Source organism: Equus asinus, chromosome 13 (genome assembly GCF_041296235.1).
Source record: "Equus asinus isolate D_3611 breed Donkey chromosome 13, EquAss-T2T_v2, whole genome shotgun sequence".
NCBI classification, from domain to species: Eukaryota; Metazoa; Chordata; class Mammalia; order Perissodactyla; family Equidae; genus Equus; species Equus asinus.
The window spans coordinates 16,052,592-16,073,154 of record NC_091802.1 but is presented as its reverse complement, the minus strand read 5'-3'; the positions used below and the strand labels follow the sequence as shown (position 1 = coordinate 16,073,154).

General features: G+C 46.9%; 1 protein-coding gene across 14 annotated transcripts in view; it reads left to right on the top strand.

Annotated features, from left to right (window-relative positions):
* The window catches only part of RAP1GAP2 (RAP1 GTPase activating protein 2), a 210,790-nt gene that overhangs the window by 35,180 nt on the left and 155,047 nt on the right, over positions 1 to 20,563 (top strand). For 11 of the 14 annotated variants that reach the window (XR_011493635.1, XM_070482581.1, XM_014826937.3 and 8 more), the window contains one exon: positions 107 to 142. The exons of 2 other annotated variants lie outside the window; for them this stretch is intronic. Coding sequence is in view for 11 of the 12 variants with exons in the window: in XM_070482581.1 (XP_070338682.1) it covers positions 107 to 142 (36 nt within the window). In the remaining variant the exon portion in view is untranslated. Of the gene's footprint in view, positions 1 to 106; positions 143 to 8,474; positions 8,610 to 20,563 lie in introns of those variants that run through there. One more of the 14 variants, XM_014826939.3, reaches the window with a different exon arrangement.

The following is a 20,563-nucleotide window of genomic DNA, read 5'->3' as shown; positions in this document are numbered from 1 at the left end:
TCTTGGTCTGGTGGTCTATACTGGCCCAGGGACCTCTCCCCTGCAGATGCCATGTGGGAGCCCTCAGCCCTGGCACTGATCAAAGCCCTTGCTTTTCTCTTGGCAGGATCGACAAGACCATGCTGGCGAGCCTGAAGGTCAAGTAAGTAGTCACTTCCTGTTATGTAAAGGTCAGAGATGATGGCAGACAGGAGCTCCCCTGGGGCCCTCGTTCCCTGCTAAGTTGTGGGAAACGAGTGTGCTGTTGGCGTTTGTCAGATTCTCCATCTCCGTCTCAGGGGCTTCTCGATTGGAGGAGGCTGGACCTGGCTTTTGATTCCTGAGTTATCTAGGGAAAGGCCGGTGCTGGAATGGAAGCAGCAGGCACCAGAACAGTGGGACTGTGTATAGCGGTGTGACTTTTAAGCAACCACTTAGGGGTGTAAGAAATATAATTATAATTTTCTATCACCTCAATTTTTATGTGAAGCCCTAGTCTCATCAGATTGTCTTTCTGACATTCCCACCTACACGAAAACTTGTGCCACGTAGTTCTAGGACCTCATAAAACACCCCAGTGTGTGTGTGTGTGTGTGTTTGTGTGCATGTGCGTCTGCGTATGTGTATGGTCAGTTGGTCACTGAGTCATCAGTTACCAGATGTATGTCATCCTGATCAGTCTGGCCCTGGGGCTCTCTGAGGCTTCCAACACCAGAGTTTGGGTCTGGGAATTGTCTGCCTTAGTTTTTTGGGTTTTTTTAAAAGATTTTATCTGTCCTATTTCTCCCCAAAGCCCACTGGCACATAGTTGCATATATCTTTTTAGTTGTGGGTCCTTTCAGTTGTGGCATCTGGGACACCGCCTCAGCATGGCTTGATGAGCGGTGCCATGTCCGCGACCAGCATCCGAACTGGTGAAACCCTGGGCCGCCGTAGCAGAGCACATGAACCTAACCACTCAGCCACGGGGCGGGCCCCTATATTAGTTTACCACATGTTCACTCGTCTGTCTGGGAAGCCCTGAGCAGGCACACCTCTGTCCTAGAACCTCCAATGGCTCTTCCATCACCACCTTTGTTCCTTTGCCCTCCGGGTTTCTGGCCAAACCATTTTGTCTGCATCCTGATCCTCTTTTCCCCTTGAGACTTAAGAAAGGTCAGCTTCCATCCACATCCCTCCCTTGGGCAATGAGTACTGACCAACCACCTGCTCCAACTGAGTGAATTGAAAAGGGGGGAATTCTAGCAGGAGAAATGGCATTGGTCGCTAGCTCAGAATATTATCCTGCCACGTGAGAATAGTTTGTGCATGAAAAATTCCTCCCTTGAAGGCAGCCCCTCCTACTTGTAACTCCCCCACATGAGCTGAAAGCTTTTCCAGGCCGGCCTCGCTCTGCTGTGCCATTCAGGTGCCAGCACTGACTGTGCATCCCTGGGTACGGGTCCCTGGGCAAAGCACAACCAGTGTTGAGAGTTGGCATATAAAGGGGTCAAAATAAGAGGCTTCCCACTCTGTTTTTTTTGCTCAGAAGGGTGACGGTGGGCAGTTGGCAGGGCTAGGATGGACAACAAACTGTCCCTGCCCTCTGAGAGCTTTCAGTCTCTCTGTAGAGTTGACGCCAGGGGTGCAGTGGGAGTAGTCCTGGAAGACTGATGGGAGGAGGTGGCTTCTAAAGCAGCTCTTAAAAATGGGGGAGGACAATGGGCCTGCCTGTGCTGGTTGGCGTGGGGTGTGCATCAGCCACAGCGTCCAGGGCAAGTTACTCTTGGGCAAGACACTTAACTTCTCTGGATTTCCGTTTCCGTATCTTTTGTCCAATGGACACAACAATGTCTGGCCTTCCTAGAGCCTCCCAGAGCTCATCTGCTTATTGAAGGAGATTCCAGGCATGGAGCAGACGGTGTGGGGTGGTGGAGGTGTTTCCTTCGCTGCTGTCTTGGGACATCTAGTTCAATTTCACAAGCATTATTGCGGGCCTGTTTGTTTTAACTGGTAAAGATGATCTCTATGTAACCTGGAAGGGAACTAGTTACAAGGTGGAGTGAAGGGGTGGGGCATAGGCCAGTGTTGAGATTGGGCCCCAGTGGGGTCTCTGGGGATCTGGGGGGCAGTCTGAGGGCTTAGGCACCGGGGTGGGGATATTGAGGTCATTTGAGACAGTGTGTAGGACTGTGTTCGTTCTTGTATTTAGTTAAGATTCTTTTGATTGCAAGAAACAAAAACCCACTTAAGCAAAAGATGGAATTTATGGAAAAAAACCCCAGGAAGCCTCAGGGAGCCTGGGGGAGGAGGTGGAGCTAGAGCTCAGGAGGGGTTGAGCAGGAACTGGAACCCACCCCAGCAAAATCCAGGGGGCTTCTTTGCGGAAATTGATAAGCTGATCCTAACATTCACATGGAAATTCAAGAACAATCTTATAAAAGGAGAACAATGTTGGAGGACTGTCCTTCCCAATTTCAAAATTTGTGCTACAAAACTACAATAATCAAGACAGCATGGTGCTGGCGTAAGGACAGACATACAGATCAATGGAAGAGAATTCAGAGTCCAGAAATAAACCCTCACATTTGTGGTCGATTGGTTTTCAACAAGGGTGTCATGACATTTCAGTGGAGAAAAACCGTCTTTCAGTGAACGGGGCTAAAACAACTGATATCCACATGTAAGAGAATAAAACTGAACTCCTTTCTCACAGCATTTACCAAAATTACTCAGAATGGATCAAAGACCTAAATGTAAGAGTGAAAACTATAAAACCCTTGGAAGAAAACATGGATGTAAATCTTTGCGACTTTAGATAAGGCAATGGTTTCTTAGATATGACTCCAAAAGCACAAACAACAACAACAAATTGATAAATTGAGCTTCAAAAAAATTAAAAACTTTTGTGCCATGAAGAAAGTGAAAAGACAACCCGCAGAATGGGAGAAAATATTTGCAAATCATATATCTGATAAGGAGCTTATATCTAAAATATATAAAGAACTCTTACAACTCAATATACAAACACATAATAATAACACAATAATAACGTAGTAATAACACAATTAAAAAATGGGCAAAGGATCTGAATAGACATTTCTCCAAAGAAGATGTACAAATGGACAATAAGCACGTGAAAAGATGCTCAGCATCATTAGCCATCGGGGAAATGCTGATCAAAACCACAAAAGGATTCTACTTCACACTCACTAGAATTACTATAATCAAAAAGACAGATAATAGCAAGTGTTGGTGAGGATGTGGAGAAATTAGTGCCCTCATACACTGCTACTGAGAATGTAAAATGGTGCAGCTGCTTTGGGAAACAATCTGGCAGTTTCTCAAAAGGTTAAGCATAGAGTTACCATATGACCAGCAATTCCTTTCTTAAGTATATACCCAAGAGAAATGAAAATATATGTCCATATAGAAACTTATACATGAATGTTCATAGCAGCATTATTAATAATAGCCCAAAGGGAAGCAACCCAATTGTCCATCAACACATGAATGGATAACAAAATGTGACACATCCAGACAATGGTGTATTGGCCATCAAAAGGAAGGCAGTACTGATATGTTTTACAACATAGGTGAACCTTGAAAACATTACGCTGAGTGAAAGTCAGTCGCAAAAAACCACATATTGTGTGATTCCATTTATATAAAATGTCTAGAATAAGCAAATCTGTAGAGACAGAAAATAGATTTGTGGTTTCCTGGGGCTGGGGAGTTTGTTAGGGGGAATAAGGGGAGTGAATGCTAAAGGATCCAGGCTTCTTTTTGGGGTGATGAAAATGTTCTGGAACTAGATAGTGGCAATGGTTGCACAACCCTGTGAATATACTAAAAACTATTGAATTATACACTTTAAAATGGTGAATTAGGGGCCGGCCCGGTGGCACAGCGGTTAAGTTCGCACGTTCCACTTCTCGGCAGCCCGGGGTTCGCCGGTTCAGATCCTGGCTGCGGACATGGCACTACTTGGCACACCATGCTGTGGTAGGCGTCCCACATATAAAGTAGAGGAAGATGGGCATGGATGTTAGCTCAGGGTCAGGCTTCCTCAGCAAAAAGAGGATTGGCAGTAGTTAGCTCAGGGCTAATCTTCCTTGAAAAAAAAAGAAAAGAAAAAAAAAAGAAAATGGTGAATTGTATGGTAAATAAATTACATCTCAGTCAAGCTGTTAAAAAAGAGACAGAGAATCTCATTGGCCCAGCTTGGGTCTGTTGTGTCCCCCTGGTCCAAGCAGTTTAGCTGGAGAGGTGGGGTTTTATGTATAAGATACGGCTGCTGCAGCCACCTCTCTATGTGGGAAGTGTTAGTTCTCAGAGAAGAAAGATGGCTTGTGGGCAGGGCAGACATCCTAAGAGGTTTTATCTAGCCAGCCCCACTACCCTTGGGACTAAAAGGGAGATTAGAACCTGTCCCCAGTGGCGCCCCCCAACCCCCCATTGACAGTACCCAGTATGGAGTTCTACCCGGATGCGGATGCCCAGGACATGGCTCTGCTCACTGACAGGTCTGTTAGGCAGCCAATTGCACATGCTAGGGCTCTCCCAGAATGCTGCCTTCCTTCTGCCTCTGCTGGGTGAGACATCTTCAATCTACTTTTGTAGCCCATTGACTTCTCCGCTGTGGCCTGTGCTCCTGATTGCTTTGGCTCCTTCCCCAGGGACCTGGCGTCCTTGTCATGAAGACAGTCAGCCATGCAACTCCTGGAGGTGTCTCTGAGCCATGCAGCTCTGAAGATGGGGGTTCTGGTCCCACCATCATTGAGCACTTACTATGTGCTCAGTTTTCAGTGCATAGTTCCCCTGAGGTTTCACAACTGCCTCATGAAGCAGCTACCATTACTCTCTGCATTTTACAGATGAGAAAGTGGAGGCTCGGAGAAGTTAGGAAACTTGGTCAAGGTCATCAGTGAGTAAGTCATGGAGTTGGGATTTGAACCCAGGCCTGTATGTCACAGCTGGTTCAGTCCAGGCTCGAGCTGAGTAGTTCTCAGCACCTACCCTGCCCCACTTTCTCACTCTCTTTTCCCAATGTACATGGGGGCCTCGTACATGGAGAGTCTGTGTGCCTTGGCCACAGAATGCACCTCTGCCTCCACAAGGCTGTGGGTGAGAGGTCCCATCGCCCTGCTGGAGCCCCAGGTTGAATGGCATCTGTGATACCTGAATGATGAAGACGCTCAGAGTCAAGGGGTGCAGGGGGCATGGGGCCACACAGGAACACTGGAGGACGGGGTGACAGTACATGCAGGAGAGAGTTGGGAGGGCCAGGTTATAGTCCCAGGCTAACAAGTGGGCAAATCATTAACTCCTCTGAGCCTCAGTTTCCTCATCTGTAAAATGGGAAAGTTGGATTAGTGTCTAATCTGCTCTCTTCTGGCTTTGACATTCTAGGAGTTCAGCTTCATGACTTTTGTCCTTTTGTATTTCTCTCAGGACCTTGATGATGGTAGGTGCTCGCTGTTGAATAAGTGAATGCAGGCATGAATGAATGAAGGTCTTTGGGAGCAGGGGCTCTGCACACTTCATCTCTGGCTCCCTGGGATCTAACACGGTGCCTGGCACATAGCAGGTTCTCAGTGTGTATTTGCTGAATGAATCAATTATGGGTTGTCATGGTTAGCCCATCACGTGCAGGTGGAGGGATGGAGGGAAGGAGGCACGGTCAACAGGTGAGGCTCCCCCTTCTCCAGCCTGCTCTGAGGCCAGCTTGGGATAAGATCCCTTTCTGCAGTAGGTGATCCATAGCTGGACTAGATTCCCCCAGAGGAGAGCCCAGGTTGGGAGGGCCAGGTATCTAGGGTTTGCTCATGGAGGTCCTTGGAGCAGCATCCAGAGGGTGGGGACCTGAGCTGGGAGCCTTAGATGCTTTCCTCCACTTTTTTTTCCTGCTTTATCTCCCCAAAGCCCTCCTGTACATAGTTGTATATCTTAGTTGCAGGTCCTTCTAGTTGTGGGTGCTTTTTTTTTTTGATGCCCCCACCCTACCTCTCAGAGACCCCTGCTTCTTTGCTAAAGGAAGAAGTGTGTGTGTGCTTGTGTGTTTGTGTATCTGGTGCACAGGCTGGTAAGACATGCTCCAATCATCTGCAATGACTGTCCTACGTGGAGACGGGCCACGGTGGGACTGGGTGAGCATGGGGATGGTTCAGTGCAGCCTGTCTCCACAGCTGGGGGCACAGCATCATGCACACTCCTGATGATGGAGAAATCTAGAACCTACTGCCTTGTAGGAGAAAGAATCCAACTTTTTAACTGATGGTCCCAGTTCTTGGTCACTAGAAATGGCATCTCTGAATAGAGGGAAAACACATGCTGGAGACTAAAGTTGACTGTGTCCTCTTGTTTCTTCCTCAAGAGAGGGAGGGAGAGGGCCTGCAGGAGTGGTCTGCCCAGCCCCCTGTCCTGTGGTTTGGCCAGAGGACACCCCACAGCCACCTCTATCCTAGGTTTCAGTTTTACCAGCTAAGAATTCAAAATCCTGCAGGAACTGAGGGGACCACAGAGGGCAGGGGCAGATACAGTGTGACTCAGCATTGCTTCCCTTAGCTCCTGGAGTCCCTGACGGCAGCTGTTGGAGTCATTGTTCATGCAGGACGGGGACTTGCTGCATCCAGAAAGCTCGATTTCTTGCTGCGTCATAGCGCTTTTAAACTCAGGGCTTCCATCCCAGTTCTGTAAGAATTATGCACCAAATCTAGAGGATTACCTTCACAGATATCTGCTTCTCCTGGGTCTTCTGTTGTTAGCAAGGCCACATTCTCATCTTGGGAGGAGAGTCAGGGCCCAGGTGTCAGTGCATCAAGTCTCTGCTTCCAGCTTTCCAGCCTTCCTTCCAGAAAGCCCATCCCTCCACAGTCCACCCCTTGATTCCAGTTTAATGACTTTTTTCATGCACTGGTTGAAGGCCATGATCACAAATTCATTTCCCCATGTTCCACCAGGTCTTTGTTTACCGTGATTATAAGAATCCTTCAGGTACCACAAAGATGTTTTAGAACTTTCTTGGGCTGCCTCATCTTAGTCAACTCCTCTCTTACACACTTAGGGCATCTGCTGAGAGCGTGCTGGGATGGTCAAGGATGGAGAAGCTTGATGTTTCGGGGGGTTAGAAGGCTGAATTAGTTCAGCTCGGATTTACTGGGCACCTACATTCCAAGCCCAGTGCTAGGCCCTGGGGTTGGTGGGGAAGCAGAGATGAAAAAGACACAGACTGCTTGTGAGTGCTTGCAGCCCTGCAGGGAGACAGACATATAGACAGACGATCACAATGGAATGTGACAAGTGCTAGCAGAGATGGCCTCAGAGAGGATGGAGTAGGGCTTCCTGGAGACTTGGTGATGCCTGAGCCATTTCCAAGGGTGAGTAAGGTCAGCCCGGAGGAGAGAGAGGCACTCCAGCTGGCCCCAATGCACAGGCAGGGAGGCAAGAAACGACAGGGTGGGAGGGACCTGAGTGTGGTTATCGTTACCAGATAGCAAACAGGGGTGGCAGTGCCAGGGCAGACTGGGCCACGGCTAGGAGTATAGGACAGCTGTGTGGAGGGCTGGGCTTGCTTCTCTGGATGACTGGGAGCCATTGAAGGGTTTTAACCTGGGTCTGGGGAGTAACGTCTCCAGATCTGGGTCTGAAGGCCGCCCGGCTGCCCTCTGCCAACACATTGAAGAGGTTGGAGGCTGGGGCAGGCGCACTGGAGTTGGGGAGAGTGGGCAGACTGGAGCGCCATCAAGGAGGTGGACTCCTCAGCCTGGAGCTAGTTTGGGTGTGGGAGGTGAGGGCAAGGGAGGGGTCAAGGTGAAGACTCTCAAGTTTCCAGGTGAGCCCTTGGGTGGATGTTGGTCCAATTTACAGAGATGAGGGAGTCAGGCTCTGAATGTACAGTCTCCAGTCCCCCTGTCCCGTCTCACCTCTTGTGTGGCTGGCTTAGGTCCTGACCCTTAGACCTACCCCTGCCCCCCCATAGAAGGGGACAGAGGAAGGGAACAGTGTGCCAAGGGGTGTAAGAGCTGGTCTGTGGCCAGGAAGCAGGCGGAACTGGGGGTGGCCCTGGGCTCTGGCCCCCACCCCGTGCAGCTCCTGGAGTGCCTTTGGCAGGTGAGCTCCAGACGAGCACTGGCTGGTGCCACTGCCCTTGTAACTGAGAGTTGGTGAGACTGTGCATGCAGGGAGCCCACCTCAGACCTGTTCCAGGTGGGGCCGAGGGGAATGTCCCTGTTTCTGTCTCAAGGCCCTAGCTCATTGATTTCTTCAGGGTGGGCCCTGAGCCTGAGAACTGTGTTGGCGTGCATAGGTGTGTGTAGGCGTGTGTGTATGCTTGCCCATGCCGGTGGACTTGAGCTTGGAGGGCCCATGTGGGTGACTGTGTGGTGCCTTTTTTGGCTTTAGCGAGTTCCTATGGTAACCACGAACATGTCTGTTTTGGGATCTGGAGTCTTGGGGCGTGAGTGGCTACGGGGAGAAGCACGGCGGGCGGGTGCTTAGCTGGCAATTGGGCTGTGGCCTGATTTCCTTGCCAGGCACTGGAGATGCACCTGGAGGTGCCATTTGCCAGGCAGCAGGGTCTGAAAACTCCAGGGATCCGTGTGCTCCTGGCCTTCATCCTGGCCGGTCCCTGCCATGCCCAGGAAGATCTGGTGAGTCCCTGTTCTGATTCCTTGATGGACATACAGCTCCTTGGGTTTTGACCAGGTCTAGTGGGTATCTGCTGATACCCACGAGCAGGGAGCTGTCTGGCAGCTCTGGCCAGTAGGTACTGGGCATTGGGGCTCTTCTGAAGGGGGTGTGGGACTGCGGGCAGGAGGGGCTCTGCTTATTCCTGAGGTTATGTGAGGGTGTTTTCTGTGTGGCTGGTGAGATGAACGGTCCTTGGTCCGGTGGGACAGGGCTAACTGTGCTACTGTTGGGGACAAGGGCAGGGATGCAGGAGAGCAGAATGCAGATGGGGCAGCCTGTGGCCCCGGGCCTAGGCCCAGCGATCCCTGGGGGGGCCCCCTTCACCCCATTCAGCTCCCTGAAAGAGTCCTTGTGGACCCCCAGGTCTCTGGCCACGCACTTGAGCTTCTTCGCAGGTCTCCCAGGCCCAGAGGCCTGCTGGCTGGCCTCGATGGGAAGGCTCAGGGTCCCATGAAGAGGAGGCCAGGGCGCTCTGCCCAGCTTACTGGGAGCTGGATTTGGCCAGGGCTGGGGAAGGAGTGCTCCTGGTGGGCTTTGGAGAGAGGCTCTGACTTCCCATGTTGTGCATCCCTTGTGCTACACACTGTGGACCCCTGGGTGTGTCAGGACCACCCCACCCCCACCCCAAGGCTCCTGATGGATGGGGCCCAGGCAGTACTCACAGGTGTCTGGGAATGGGGAGGAGGGTGCTCCAACCCCCGTCCTCCTGCTGGCTCCTCTGGGCTGGGAGCAGGGAGTGGGGACAGGAGTGTCAGGAGGGGGTGTAGATGGACCCTCACCTAGGAGCTAGCTGCTCTCTCTGCCTCTGAGGGGGCCCTGGGTGAGCCTATGCTGGGACGGCGGCCAGGCAGCAGGGTTGCTGGGTCTGGCTGTGGGGTTGTGGCCCTCATGAAGGGCAGGGGGAGCAAGGAGGTGGACGTTCTGTGCTTTTTACAGACCATCTAGACCTTCCCTCTCTGGATGGCAGAGTCTGAGCCTAATCTTTGACAGCTCTCTCTGGGAGCATTGGGAGAGGGAGAAAGGAGCCTTTAGGGGAGATCCCCAGATCTCGGGAGTCCTTGAATCTTACAACTTGAACTAAACTCAGATTAGCTACTATGTGAATTTATTGTGCCCCTAAAACTAGTGGCCTGAGCTTGGTTACATCCAGTGATGGGGAGCTCATTACCTCGTAAGGATTTCTAGTCTATTTCAATACAGCTCTGATTGTTCAAAGCTGACCATTATTTTCACCTGGAATCTCAGTAACTGCCGTTTCTTGGTCCCCCAGCCCGCTGCTGAAATAAGGCTAATGTCTCTTTCTCCTGAGACCTTTTCAGACTTTGGAAGGTGACTCTTGTTCGCTGAGCCTTCTCTTCCCCTGGCTGGTCATCCTTGGCCCCGTTGGCTGTGTTTGGGGTTTCTCACTGACTGGGCTGATCTTTGTTGAAAGAGTTTAGGTTTTCCAGGCTTCGTCTCAAAGCCTGACCAGAGGGGTTGGCTCGGGAAGCCTGCGGGAGGCCAGTGGACATGAGGATGGACAGTTAGCGGTCATGGGCTTCAACCTCCTTATTTACAGATGAGTTGTGTACACTGAGACCCCAAGCGGGGATGTTCCTAGCTTGAGATGGCACAGCTCCAAGGTGGTGGGTGCAGAACCAGGCCACGAGAAGTCAGCTCTCAGTCTCTGTGCGGTGCCTGGCTCCTTTCCTGCTTCTCCACCAACTGCTCCAGCATCACTGCTCTCTGACTTAGGGCCTCATCTCTTCTTTTTGAAGACAGACCTGATGCCTGGGGGATCAATCAGGGGGAGGGGCTGGGGGTGCACATTGCCTCTCTGCGGGAACACTGCCTGTCTCACCAGATCTTCCACTTTACAAGAGAAGCTGGAAATCTGGAGTTTTAGGCAAAATCTTGACAACTAACTCAAGAATTAAAAAACAAAGCCATATGTGGCCTCTCCTGCAGGTCAGATTCTGCTCACAGAGCCACCGTGGGCCACCTCTGCTCGGGGCACGTCATCCCTCTCAAGTTTTGGCTCCTGTCTCCCCGTGGCCACTCCCTAGTCCCTTTCCCCAGGCCACCCCTTCCCGGTGCCCTGTCTCCACCTCCAGCCCCTGACCGATCATCTCCTGCTGTGTCCCCAGACTAGACTCATTCTCAATTAACCTTTTCTTTCTTCCATATCCAGCTCTTTCTCTGTCACTGGGTTGTGAAGCCCCTGAGTCATGGGGTCCTCTCCCGCCTTCCTCCTGGTTCAGGCCCATTGTCTCCTGCCCAGACAGTGACAAAGGCTGTCTAATTAACCTCCTCCTCGGGCCTCTGCCAGCTCTGACTAATTCATCATCCCCAAAGCCATCTCTAGCTCTGCCACCCCCGCTCCAAGGAGGTCTCGATCTGCCGGGCCGATGGCAGACCTTGTTAGTGCTGATTCCACACAGGCCTGTTCCTGGGACCCGGTGCGGGGATGGCCGGTGGGAGGCTGGGCAGTTCTGAAGCATTGTGTTTATTCTCTGATGACTTCTCTTTCTGGCGTCAGCATCCACTGACTGTCTTTGGTCCACAGCAGATAGTTCGATCCTCCTGCTCCCCCACCAAGCCCTGCTTCCCAAACTTTTCCGCACTTTCTGTCACCTGGGAAGCTTTAAAAACTTGTCATGCCCAGATTGCATCCAGTTCCAGAACTGGAAATCAGAATGTCTGGGGTGGGACCCAGTGTCAGTACTTTGTGAAGATCCCCAGGTGATTCCAATATGCAGCAAAATTTGGGAACCCCTGTGCCCATGGACAAACGAGTGTGGTGACTGTCAGTGGTTCAGGTTGGGCTGGATGTTAACATGAGCTACAGGCAGAGCTGTTGACATTTGGGGCTGGGTGGTTCTTTGTTGTGGGAGCTGTCCTGTGCATTGCAGGATGAGGAGCAGCATCTCTAGCCTCTGCCCACGAGATGCCAACAACCCACTCCCAGTACTGACAATCAAAAATGTCTCCAGGCATTGCTGAGTTTCTGGGGTGGAGGTATAAAAGCTCTCCCACCCCGCTGAGAACCACTGCTGCAGACCCAGCCAGGTTCACCTTTACAGCGTTCTAAAAACTGCGCAGAAGAAAAGGCTACCACTTGGTGCACCCCGTCTTGGTGGTCAATTCATGGGCTGTGGAGTCAGGCAGCTGATGTTTAAATCCTGACTCCACCAGCTCGGGGGCCTTGGGCAAGTTACTTAACCTCTTTGGGCCTCAGTACATTTCTAAGGTTTCTTTCTTCTTTTCTTGCAGCTGTGCCTCCTCTTGACCTTTAGCTCTAGCTAGATGGTGTGACTTGCTGTTTTCTGGCACTTTTCAGCCTTGACGTCTTTGCTTATGCTGTTCCCCACAGCATGAAATGCCTTTACTTCTTTCTCCTCCATCAGCATCATCCCACCCATCCTGCCACACCAGCTTAGATGCTGCTTCCTCTCTGAACACCTTCCCGTGAGAATGAAGCCTTCCCTTCTCCGTGTTCCCGGAGCAGCTAGAACCTCGAGGTTACATTTAGCTGGTCACATTAGCTCCTCCTGCCCTGTGGTGGCCCGGTGGTTTCTGCCTGTGTCCCTCTCCCCATGGGGGCTGCGTCACTGTTTGTTGTTCAGGTGAGGTGGCCGACTCCTCCCTGCCTTGGGCTGAGCTGTGAACCAGCAGGTTACCGCAGCGTCACCCCCCGCCTCACGCCCAGCTCATTCTGAGAGGGTGGAGTGGGTGGAAATCCGTGCTTGGCAGGCCACAAAGCCACAAAACTGACTTTGGAGCCCTGCCCTGGGCTGTGTGTGTGTGACGGCAGCCATTGCACTTTCTTGGTTACCTTGCCGCTAGCAGATGCCTTCTGGAACCGAGGAGCTTTGAGCTACAGACTTCCCCAGGCCCATTTCTGGGCCCAGGAGTAGCCCCTGTCCCCGCCCTGCCATGTCCTGTCCAACCTTGTCCGCCAGCTCAACCCAGCGCTGGACCCATGGTTGCCTCCTCTGGCTGCAGTGCAGACCCAGCCCGGGGATTCTGCTTCCTCAGGCCTGGGTGGGGCCTAGAAAGCCTGTGTGTTCTCAGGACCAGAGGTGGTGCTTCTGAGGCCGCTGGGTTTGCAGCTGTTTGGGAACCAGTGACATTTAAAGTTCTCTTTCCCCACAATGCAGATTCAGTGGTTAGGTTCATATGTTCTGGGTGACCTTGGGTAAGTGACACAACCTCTCTGTGCCTCTGTTTCTTTATCTGGGAATAATTATAGTACCTACATGTAGGTACTATTGTTGTGAAGTTTAAAGGAGATCATCTGGGTGAAGCCTGGAGCACAGTGCCTGGTACGTAGCTAACAGTTGGTAGATGTTCTCTACCTTCATATTTCTGACATTAGTAAGAATGGTCCTGGGCTGTGTGGACACATGTAACCACATGCCATACCTGCACCGGCAAACTGGAGCAATGTTCCATCAGACCCAAGCCTGGGGACAGACCTGTGCAGGTGGCGATCCCTGCAGGCATGTGTGAACGCACGGTCACTCGATAAACATATCTGGAGGGTAGACATGTGTGTAGATCAGGCCTGGACGATTGGGGCTTTTATTTTATTCACACTCTGACGTTCTTCCTGGAGTTAGCAGCACCTGGGCTGAGCTCCGGGAGCCTGAGGTGCCCCTTGTTTCCATAGCAACACAATGCAGTGAAAATAGTTGGAGGAGGAGGGAAGAGATGGAAAAGGCCTGAGCTGCCTTGGAGGAGCATCCTGCCTGCCGCGGGTCTTGTGTCCACATCCTCGGCCATACGGAGCCTCTGGTTTTGTTTATTTGTTTTTTAGAATAATGACGTGGCAAACGTCTGAGTACTCATGACTCAGTAGAAGTGACAGCTGTTAACATTTTGTTGCATCAAACCTTTTTTTATTGTTGTAAAATATATATAACGTAAACTTACTCTTTTAACCATTTTTAAGTGTGTCATTCAGTGGCATTAAGCACATTTATAATGTTGCATGACTATCGCCACTCTCCATTTCTACAACTTTTTCATCCTCTCAGACTGAAACTCTGTACCCATTAAACACTAACTCCACATTCCCCCTCCCCACAGCTGCTGGCAGCCGCCGTTCTGCTTTCTGTCTCGATGAATTTGACAATCCTAGGGACCTCAAATAAGTGAAATCGTGCAGTATTTGTCCTTTCGTGTCTGACTTATTTCATTTAGCATAATGTCACAAGGCTCATCCATGTTGTAGCAGGTGTCAGAATTTCCTTCCTTATAAGGCTGAATAATATCCCATTGTGTGCATATGCCACATTTTCTTTATCCAGTCAGCTGGCGATGACACTTGGGTTGCTTCCACTTTCGTCTGTTGTGAGTGATGCTGCTGTGAACACTGGTGCACTGACGTCTGTTTGAGTCCCTGCTTTCAGTTCTTTTGGGTTATACCCACAAGCTGCATTGCTGGATCGTATGGTAATTCTATAGCTAACTTTTTGAGTTTTTTTTTAAGAATAAAAGAAATAAAACGTCATAAAGTTAAATTCTTGCCATCGTTCCTTCTCAGCCCCATCACTCTGTCTCCCCCATCCAGAGAGGGGAGCAGTCTCGGGAATTTGGTGTGTTTTTCTCAATGCACATTTTTAATTCTCTCACACCCATGGATAGGTATCTAGAAACACTATACAGTATTTTGTGTGTATTTAAAATTCACACGCATGATGTCCTTTTGAATTTATGTGAGTGTCGTGGTGGTGTTCTGGCATCAGAATGCTGGGGTTCAGATCTTGGCTCTGCCACTTACTAGCTGAGAGACCTCTAACCCTTTTTGTAGGATTATTTTGGGGATCACGTAAGCTGACATGTGTCCAGTGCTTAGAACGGTGTGGGGCTGCAGAGCGCACTGGATATGGGAGTTGTTACCATATAGTTTTGCATTTGTGTCCCTCCACATGGATTTTGGAATCTCTCCATGGTGTCGTAGATCCAGTTCCTTCTTTTTAATTGCCATGTAGTATTTATATCACCCCCATCATGTCTCCTATTGGTGGACTCTTAGGTTGTTTCCGTTTTCTTCTATTGCAAACAATCCTGTAGCGACTGTGTGTTTGTGTGTGCTTGGGCGGGGCTGCAGGGCTGGGGAGGTCCTAGACGCAGAGCCGTTGGGTTCCAGCTCTAGTGGGTGTAGCCAGATTGCCCTAAAGCCAGGTTTTACCATTTGCACTGCTACCTGGGGTGTGTGAAAATTCCAAGGGAGTCCTCTTCCCAGTGTCCTCACTGATATTTAATTTTTACATTGATTTAATAGACCCCAGCAGGTTTTATTTCATTCTTTATTACACAAACATGAATGTAACTCTGAATAAGCGAATGGAAACCCTCATGGCTTCTTTCAGTCTCTCTCCACAGGCCCGCATGGGTGTGCCTCTGTTCTTTTTTCTGCGTCGTATCACAAGCATTTCCCCACATTGGTAGTCTTTTTTTCTCCTTTTAAAAATAGCGTTTTCCCCTGATTATAAAAATAGTACATGCTCACTGTAGAAGACTTAGAAAGTACGTACAGATATTGAGATGAAAAAATAAAAACCCATGACCTAGCATCCCAAATGTTATCATTTAAAAAATTTATTTTATTGAGGTCCTAATGGTTTATAATATTGTGTAATTTGAGGTGTACATTCTTATATATCAATGTCTGTATAGACTACATCATGCTCACACCAATAGTCTAGTTTCTATCCATCACCATACATATGTGCCCCTTTACCCCTTTCGCCCACACCCCTACTCCTTCCCCTCTAGTAACCACTAATCTGTTCTCTTTATCTATGCGTTTGTTTATCTTCCATATATGAGTGAAATCATGTGGTGCTTATCTTTCTCTGTCTGGTTTATTTCTCTTAACATCAAACCCTCAAGGTCCATCCATGTTGTTGCAAATGGGAGGACTTGTCTTTTTTTTTTGAGTAAGATTAGCCCTGAGCTAACATCTGCTGCCAATCCTCCTCTTTTTGCTGAGGAATACTAGCCCTGAGCTAACATCCGTGCCCATCTTCCTCTACTTTATATGTGGGACGCCTACCACAGCATGGCTTGCCAAGTAGTGCCATGTCCGCACCCAGGATTTGAACTGGCGAACCCTGGGCCGCTGAAGTGGAACATGAGCACTTAACCATTGCGCCACCAGCCGGCCCCAACTTTGTCTTTTTTTATGGCTGAGCAGTATTCCATTGTATGCATACCACATCTTCTTTATCCATTCAGCATTTGATGGGCACTTGGGTTGTTTCCACATCTTGACTATTGTCAATAATGCTGCAGTGAACATAAGGGTGCATAAATCTCTTTGAGTTGTTGATTTCAAGTTCTTTGGATAAATACCCAGTAGTGGGATAGCTGGATTGTATGGTATTTCTATTTTTAATATTTTGAGAAATCTCCATACTGTTTTCCACAGTGGCTGCACCAGTTTGCGTTCCCACCAGCAGTGTATGAGGGCTCCCTTTTCTCCACAACCTCTCCAACATTTGTTTTGTCTTGTTAATTAGAACCATTCTGACAGGTTTCAGGTGATATCTCATTGTAGTTTTGATTTGCATTTCCCTAATAATTAATGATGTTGAACATCTTTTTATGTGCCTGTTGGCCATCTGTGTTTCTTCTTTGGAAAAATGTCTGTTCATGTCCTCTGCCCATTTTTTGATCAGGTTCGTTTGTTTTTTTGTTGTTGAGTTATTGGAGTTCTTTATATATTTTGGAAGTTAACCCCTTGTTCGATATGTGATTTGCAAATATTTTCTCCCAATTGGTGGGTTGTCTTTTTGTTTTGTTCCTGTTTCCTTTGCCTTGCAGAAGTTCTTTAGTCTGATGTAGTCCCATTTGTTTACTTTTTGTTTTGTTTCCCTTGCCTGAGTAAACATGGTATTCAAAAATATGCTAAGACTGATGTCAAAGAGTGTACTGCCTATATTTTCTTCTTGGAGTTTTTATGGTTTCAGGTCTTACCTTCAAGTCCTTAATCCATTTTGAGTTAATTTTTGTGTGTGATGAAAGATAATGGTCTACATTCATTCTTTTGCATGTGGCTGTCCAGTTTTGCCAGCATCATTTATTGAAGAGACTTCCCTTTCTCCATTGTATGTCCTTGGCTCCTTTGTTGAAGATTAGCTGTCTGTAGATGTGTGGTTTTACTTCTGGGCTTTCCATTCTATCCATTGATCTGTTTGTCTGTTTTTGTGCTGGTACCATGCTGTTTTGATTACTATGGCTTTGTAGTATATTTTGAAGTCAGGGATTGTGATGCCTCCAGTTTTGTTCTTTTCTCTCAGGGTTGCTTTGGCTATTCAGGGTCTTTTGTTGTTCCATATAAATTTTAGGATTCTTTGTTTTATTTCCATGAAGAATGTCATTGGGATTCTGATTGGGATTGCGTGGAATCTGTAGATAGGTAATCTGCTTTAGGTAATATGGACATTTTAACTATGTTTATTCTTCCAATCCATGAGCTTGGAATATCTTTCCATTTCTTTATATCTTCTTCAATTTCTTTCAATAATGTCTTATAGTTTTCAGTGTATAGGTCTTTCACCTCCTTGGTTAAATTTTTTCCTAGATATTTTATTCTTTTTATTGCCATTGTAGGTGGGATTGTATTTTGACTTCTCTTTCTGCTAGTTTGTTATTAGTCTGTAAAAATGCAACTGATCTTGATAAGTTGATTTTGTACCTTGCAACTTTGCTGTAGTTGTTGATTATTGCTAATAGTTTTCTGGTAGATTATTTAGGGTTTTCTATATATATAGAATCATGTCATCTGCAAACAGCGAGAGTTTTACTTCTTCCTTTCCAATCTGGATACCTTTTATTTCTTTTTCTTGCCTAATTGCTCTGGCCAAAACCTTCAGTACTATGTTGAATAGGAGTGGCAAGACCGGGCACCTTTGTCTTGTTCCTGTTCTCAGAGGAATGGCTTTCAATTTTTCACTGTTAAGTATGATGCTGGCTGTGGGTTTGTCATAGATGGCTTTTATTATGTTGAGATACTTTCCTTCTATATCCATTTTATTGAGGATTTTTATCATAAATGGATGTTGGATCTTGTCAAATTCTTTCTCTGCATCTATTGAGATGATTGTATAATTTTTATTCCTCATTTTGTTAATGTGGTGTATCACATTGATTAATTTGCAGATGTTGAACTATCCATGCATTCCTGGTATAAATCCCACTGGATCATGGTGTATGATCCTTTTAATGTATTGCTGTATTTTATTTCCCAATATTTTGTTGAGGATTTTGGCATCTATGTTCATCAGTACTATTGGCCTATAATTTTCCTTCTTTGTGTTGTCCTTTTCTGGTTTTGTTATCAGGGTAATGTTGGCCTCATAGAATGCGTTAAGGAGCATTCCATCTTCTTCAATTTTTCGGAATAGTTTGAGAAGGATAGGTATTAAATCTTGTTTGAATGTTTGGTTAATTCTCCAGAGAAGCCATCTGGCCCTGGACTTTTGTTTTTTGGGAGGTTTTTGATTGCTGTTTCTATGTCTTTACTTGTGATTGGTCTATTCAGATTCTCTATTTATTCTTGATTCAGTTTTGGGAGGTTGTATGTGTCAAAGAATTTATCCGTTTCTTCTAGGTTATCCAATTTGTTGGCATATAGTTTTTCATAGTATTCTCTTATAATCGTTTGTATATATGTTGTAATTGCTCCTCTTTCATTTTTAATTTTATTTGTGCCTTTTCTCTTCTTTTCTTAGTGAGTCTGGCTAAGGGTTTGTCAATTTTGTTTATCATCTCAAAGAACCAGCTCTTAGTTTTATCAATCCTTTCTGTTGTTTTTTCAGTCTCTATTTCATTTATTTCTGCTCTAATTTTATTATTTCCCCCCTTTTGCTGACTTTGGGCTTTGTTTGTTATTCTTTTTCTAGTTTGTTAGGTGTAGTTTAAGATTGTTTATTTGAGATTTTTCTTGTTTGTTGAGATAGGCCTGTATTGCTATAAATTTTCTTCTTAGCACTACTTTTGCTGCATCCCATAGGAGTTGGTATGTTGTGTTTTCATCTTCATTTGTCTCTAGATATTTTTTTATTTCTCCTTTGATTTCTTAATTGACCAAATGTTATCATTTTGATGCATCTCTTTACAGTCTATTTATGCCTTTTAGCTTCCTTTTAAAACTTATTATATAATTTTCATTTTCAACATCATTAAATACTCTTTAAAAACGTGATTAAAAATATTGCATATATTCTATCATTATGATGTTCCATAATTTATTTAACCATTACTTTATTTTTACATGTTAAGATTGTTTTCAATTTTTAGCTATTAAGAAATGCTGCAAAAACATCCTTGCATATAAGTCTTTGTATGTATCTTTATTTCCTTTGCTACCACTAAAGGTAAAATGTTTTCACACATTTATTTTTAAAATTTTTTGAGAAAATATTTCATGATTTTGGAATGTTCGTATTTTTCTTGTTGAGTCACTAGAGCTCTCTTTTAACTAAAGTTGTTGACCCTTTGTCGTTCATATTTTTATTTCCAAATAATCTTTCTCAGTTTACCCTTTGCCCATAAATTTGATTCTGTTGTTTTTTAGCACAAAATTTTTAAACTTTAAGGTAGTAAAATCTGTCAATCTTTTCATTTGTGACCTCTTTTGTTACTTTTATGCTTAGAAAAGTCCTTCTCCATCCAGAAAATTGATGGTTCCATATATATATATATAAACAGTTTTCTTTTCTTTTCACATTTAACTCTTTAAGTCATTTGGAATTTAATTTGGGGTAAGATGAGAGAAGAAATTATAATTTTATTTTTTTTCAAATAATCAGTCCAGCACTACACTTTAGTTCCAGCACTATACTTTAATTTTCCATTTCCATAACTAAATTCTTACATATCCAGAGATACATGTGTGGGTTTCTCTTTGATTCCATTGACCTATCTGCTGAAACTTGTACTGGCTCAGAGGTGCAAAAGAGCCAGGTTTGCTCAAGTGATGTGTACGGCTGGGTCTTGGAGGAGTGGGGGTTCAGGTCCTGGGGTGTGGCGGGGGGCTTTGAAGGTCAGACTTTAGAGTATGTAGAATTTGTTTAGTGATGGGGAGATAGTTGGAGGTTTAGAGCTGAGGTCTGGAGGGACTCCCCCAGAGCTTTATAGGAAGGTCCCTGTGACTGCTGGGGTAGGCCCAGTGGGACCCTGTTGACACGGGTGGACTTGGACCAGCAATGGCTCAAGAGAGAGATGGAGGTGGCTTCAAGTGTGGTGTGGAAACAGACAGATGGCTGCAAGATGCTACAGGGTAGAGTCTGCAAAACGTGGGGGCGGGCTGGACTTGGGCTGGGCAGAAATGGGAGAGCTAAGGAGTATGCCCTGGTGTGCCATCTGAGTGACCCAGATAATTGTTCTATTAATCAAGTTTTTTTTCAGGTTGTAAAAACTTACATGATGATGGTTTAATATAAAGCTATCTAGTACCAATAATAGTTTTAGCAAACATTGCGTGTTCATTCTGTGCAACTGCACTGTGTGAAATGCTTTTGCATATGCATTGTCTTGGTCTTCACTCAATCCCTATGAGATATGTGCTCTGATTCCTATTTCACAGATGACAGAAATTAGCTCAGAGAGGTTGTCACTTGCTTAAGGTCACACAGCTGGTAATCTGGGAACTGAACCAGGTTTAACTGTCTATAAACCCATGCTTGTGTCTGCAGTAAGGAGGCCCAGAAAGGCCCTGCGTAGCTCCTCAGTCACGTGGGATCCCAGCTCTTCCAGGACGGGCTGTGCAGCATCCTCGGACATGGCGCACTGCCTCGGACCCACTAGCAACTCTGGAGGCCTGCTTCCTCTTGTCTTTCACTAACAGACATCCACTGCTTCCTACTGCCTTCCTGAGTGTGTTTTGTATGCATATGCCGTGGAACAGGATCCAGTTGGTCAT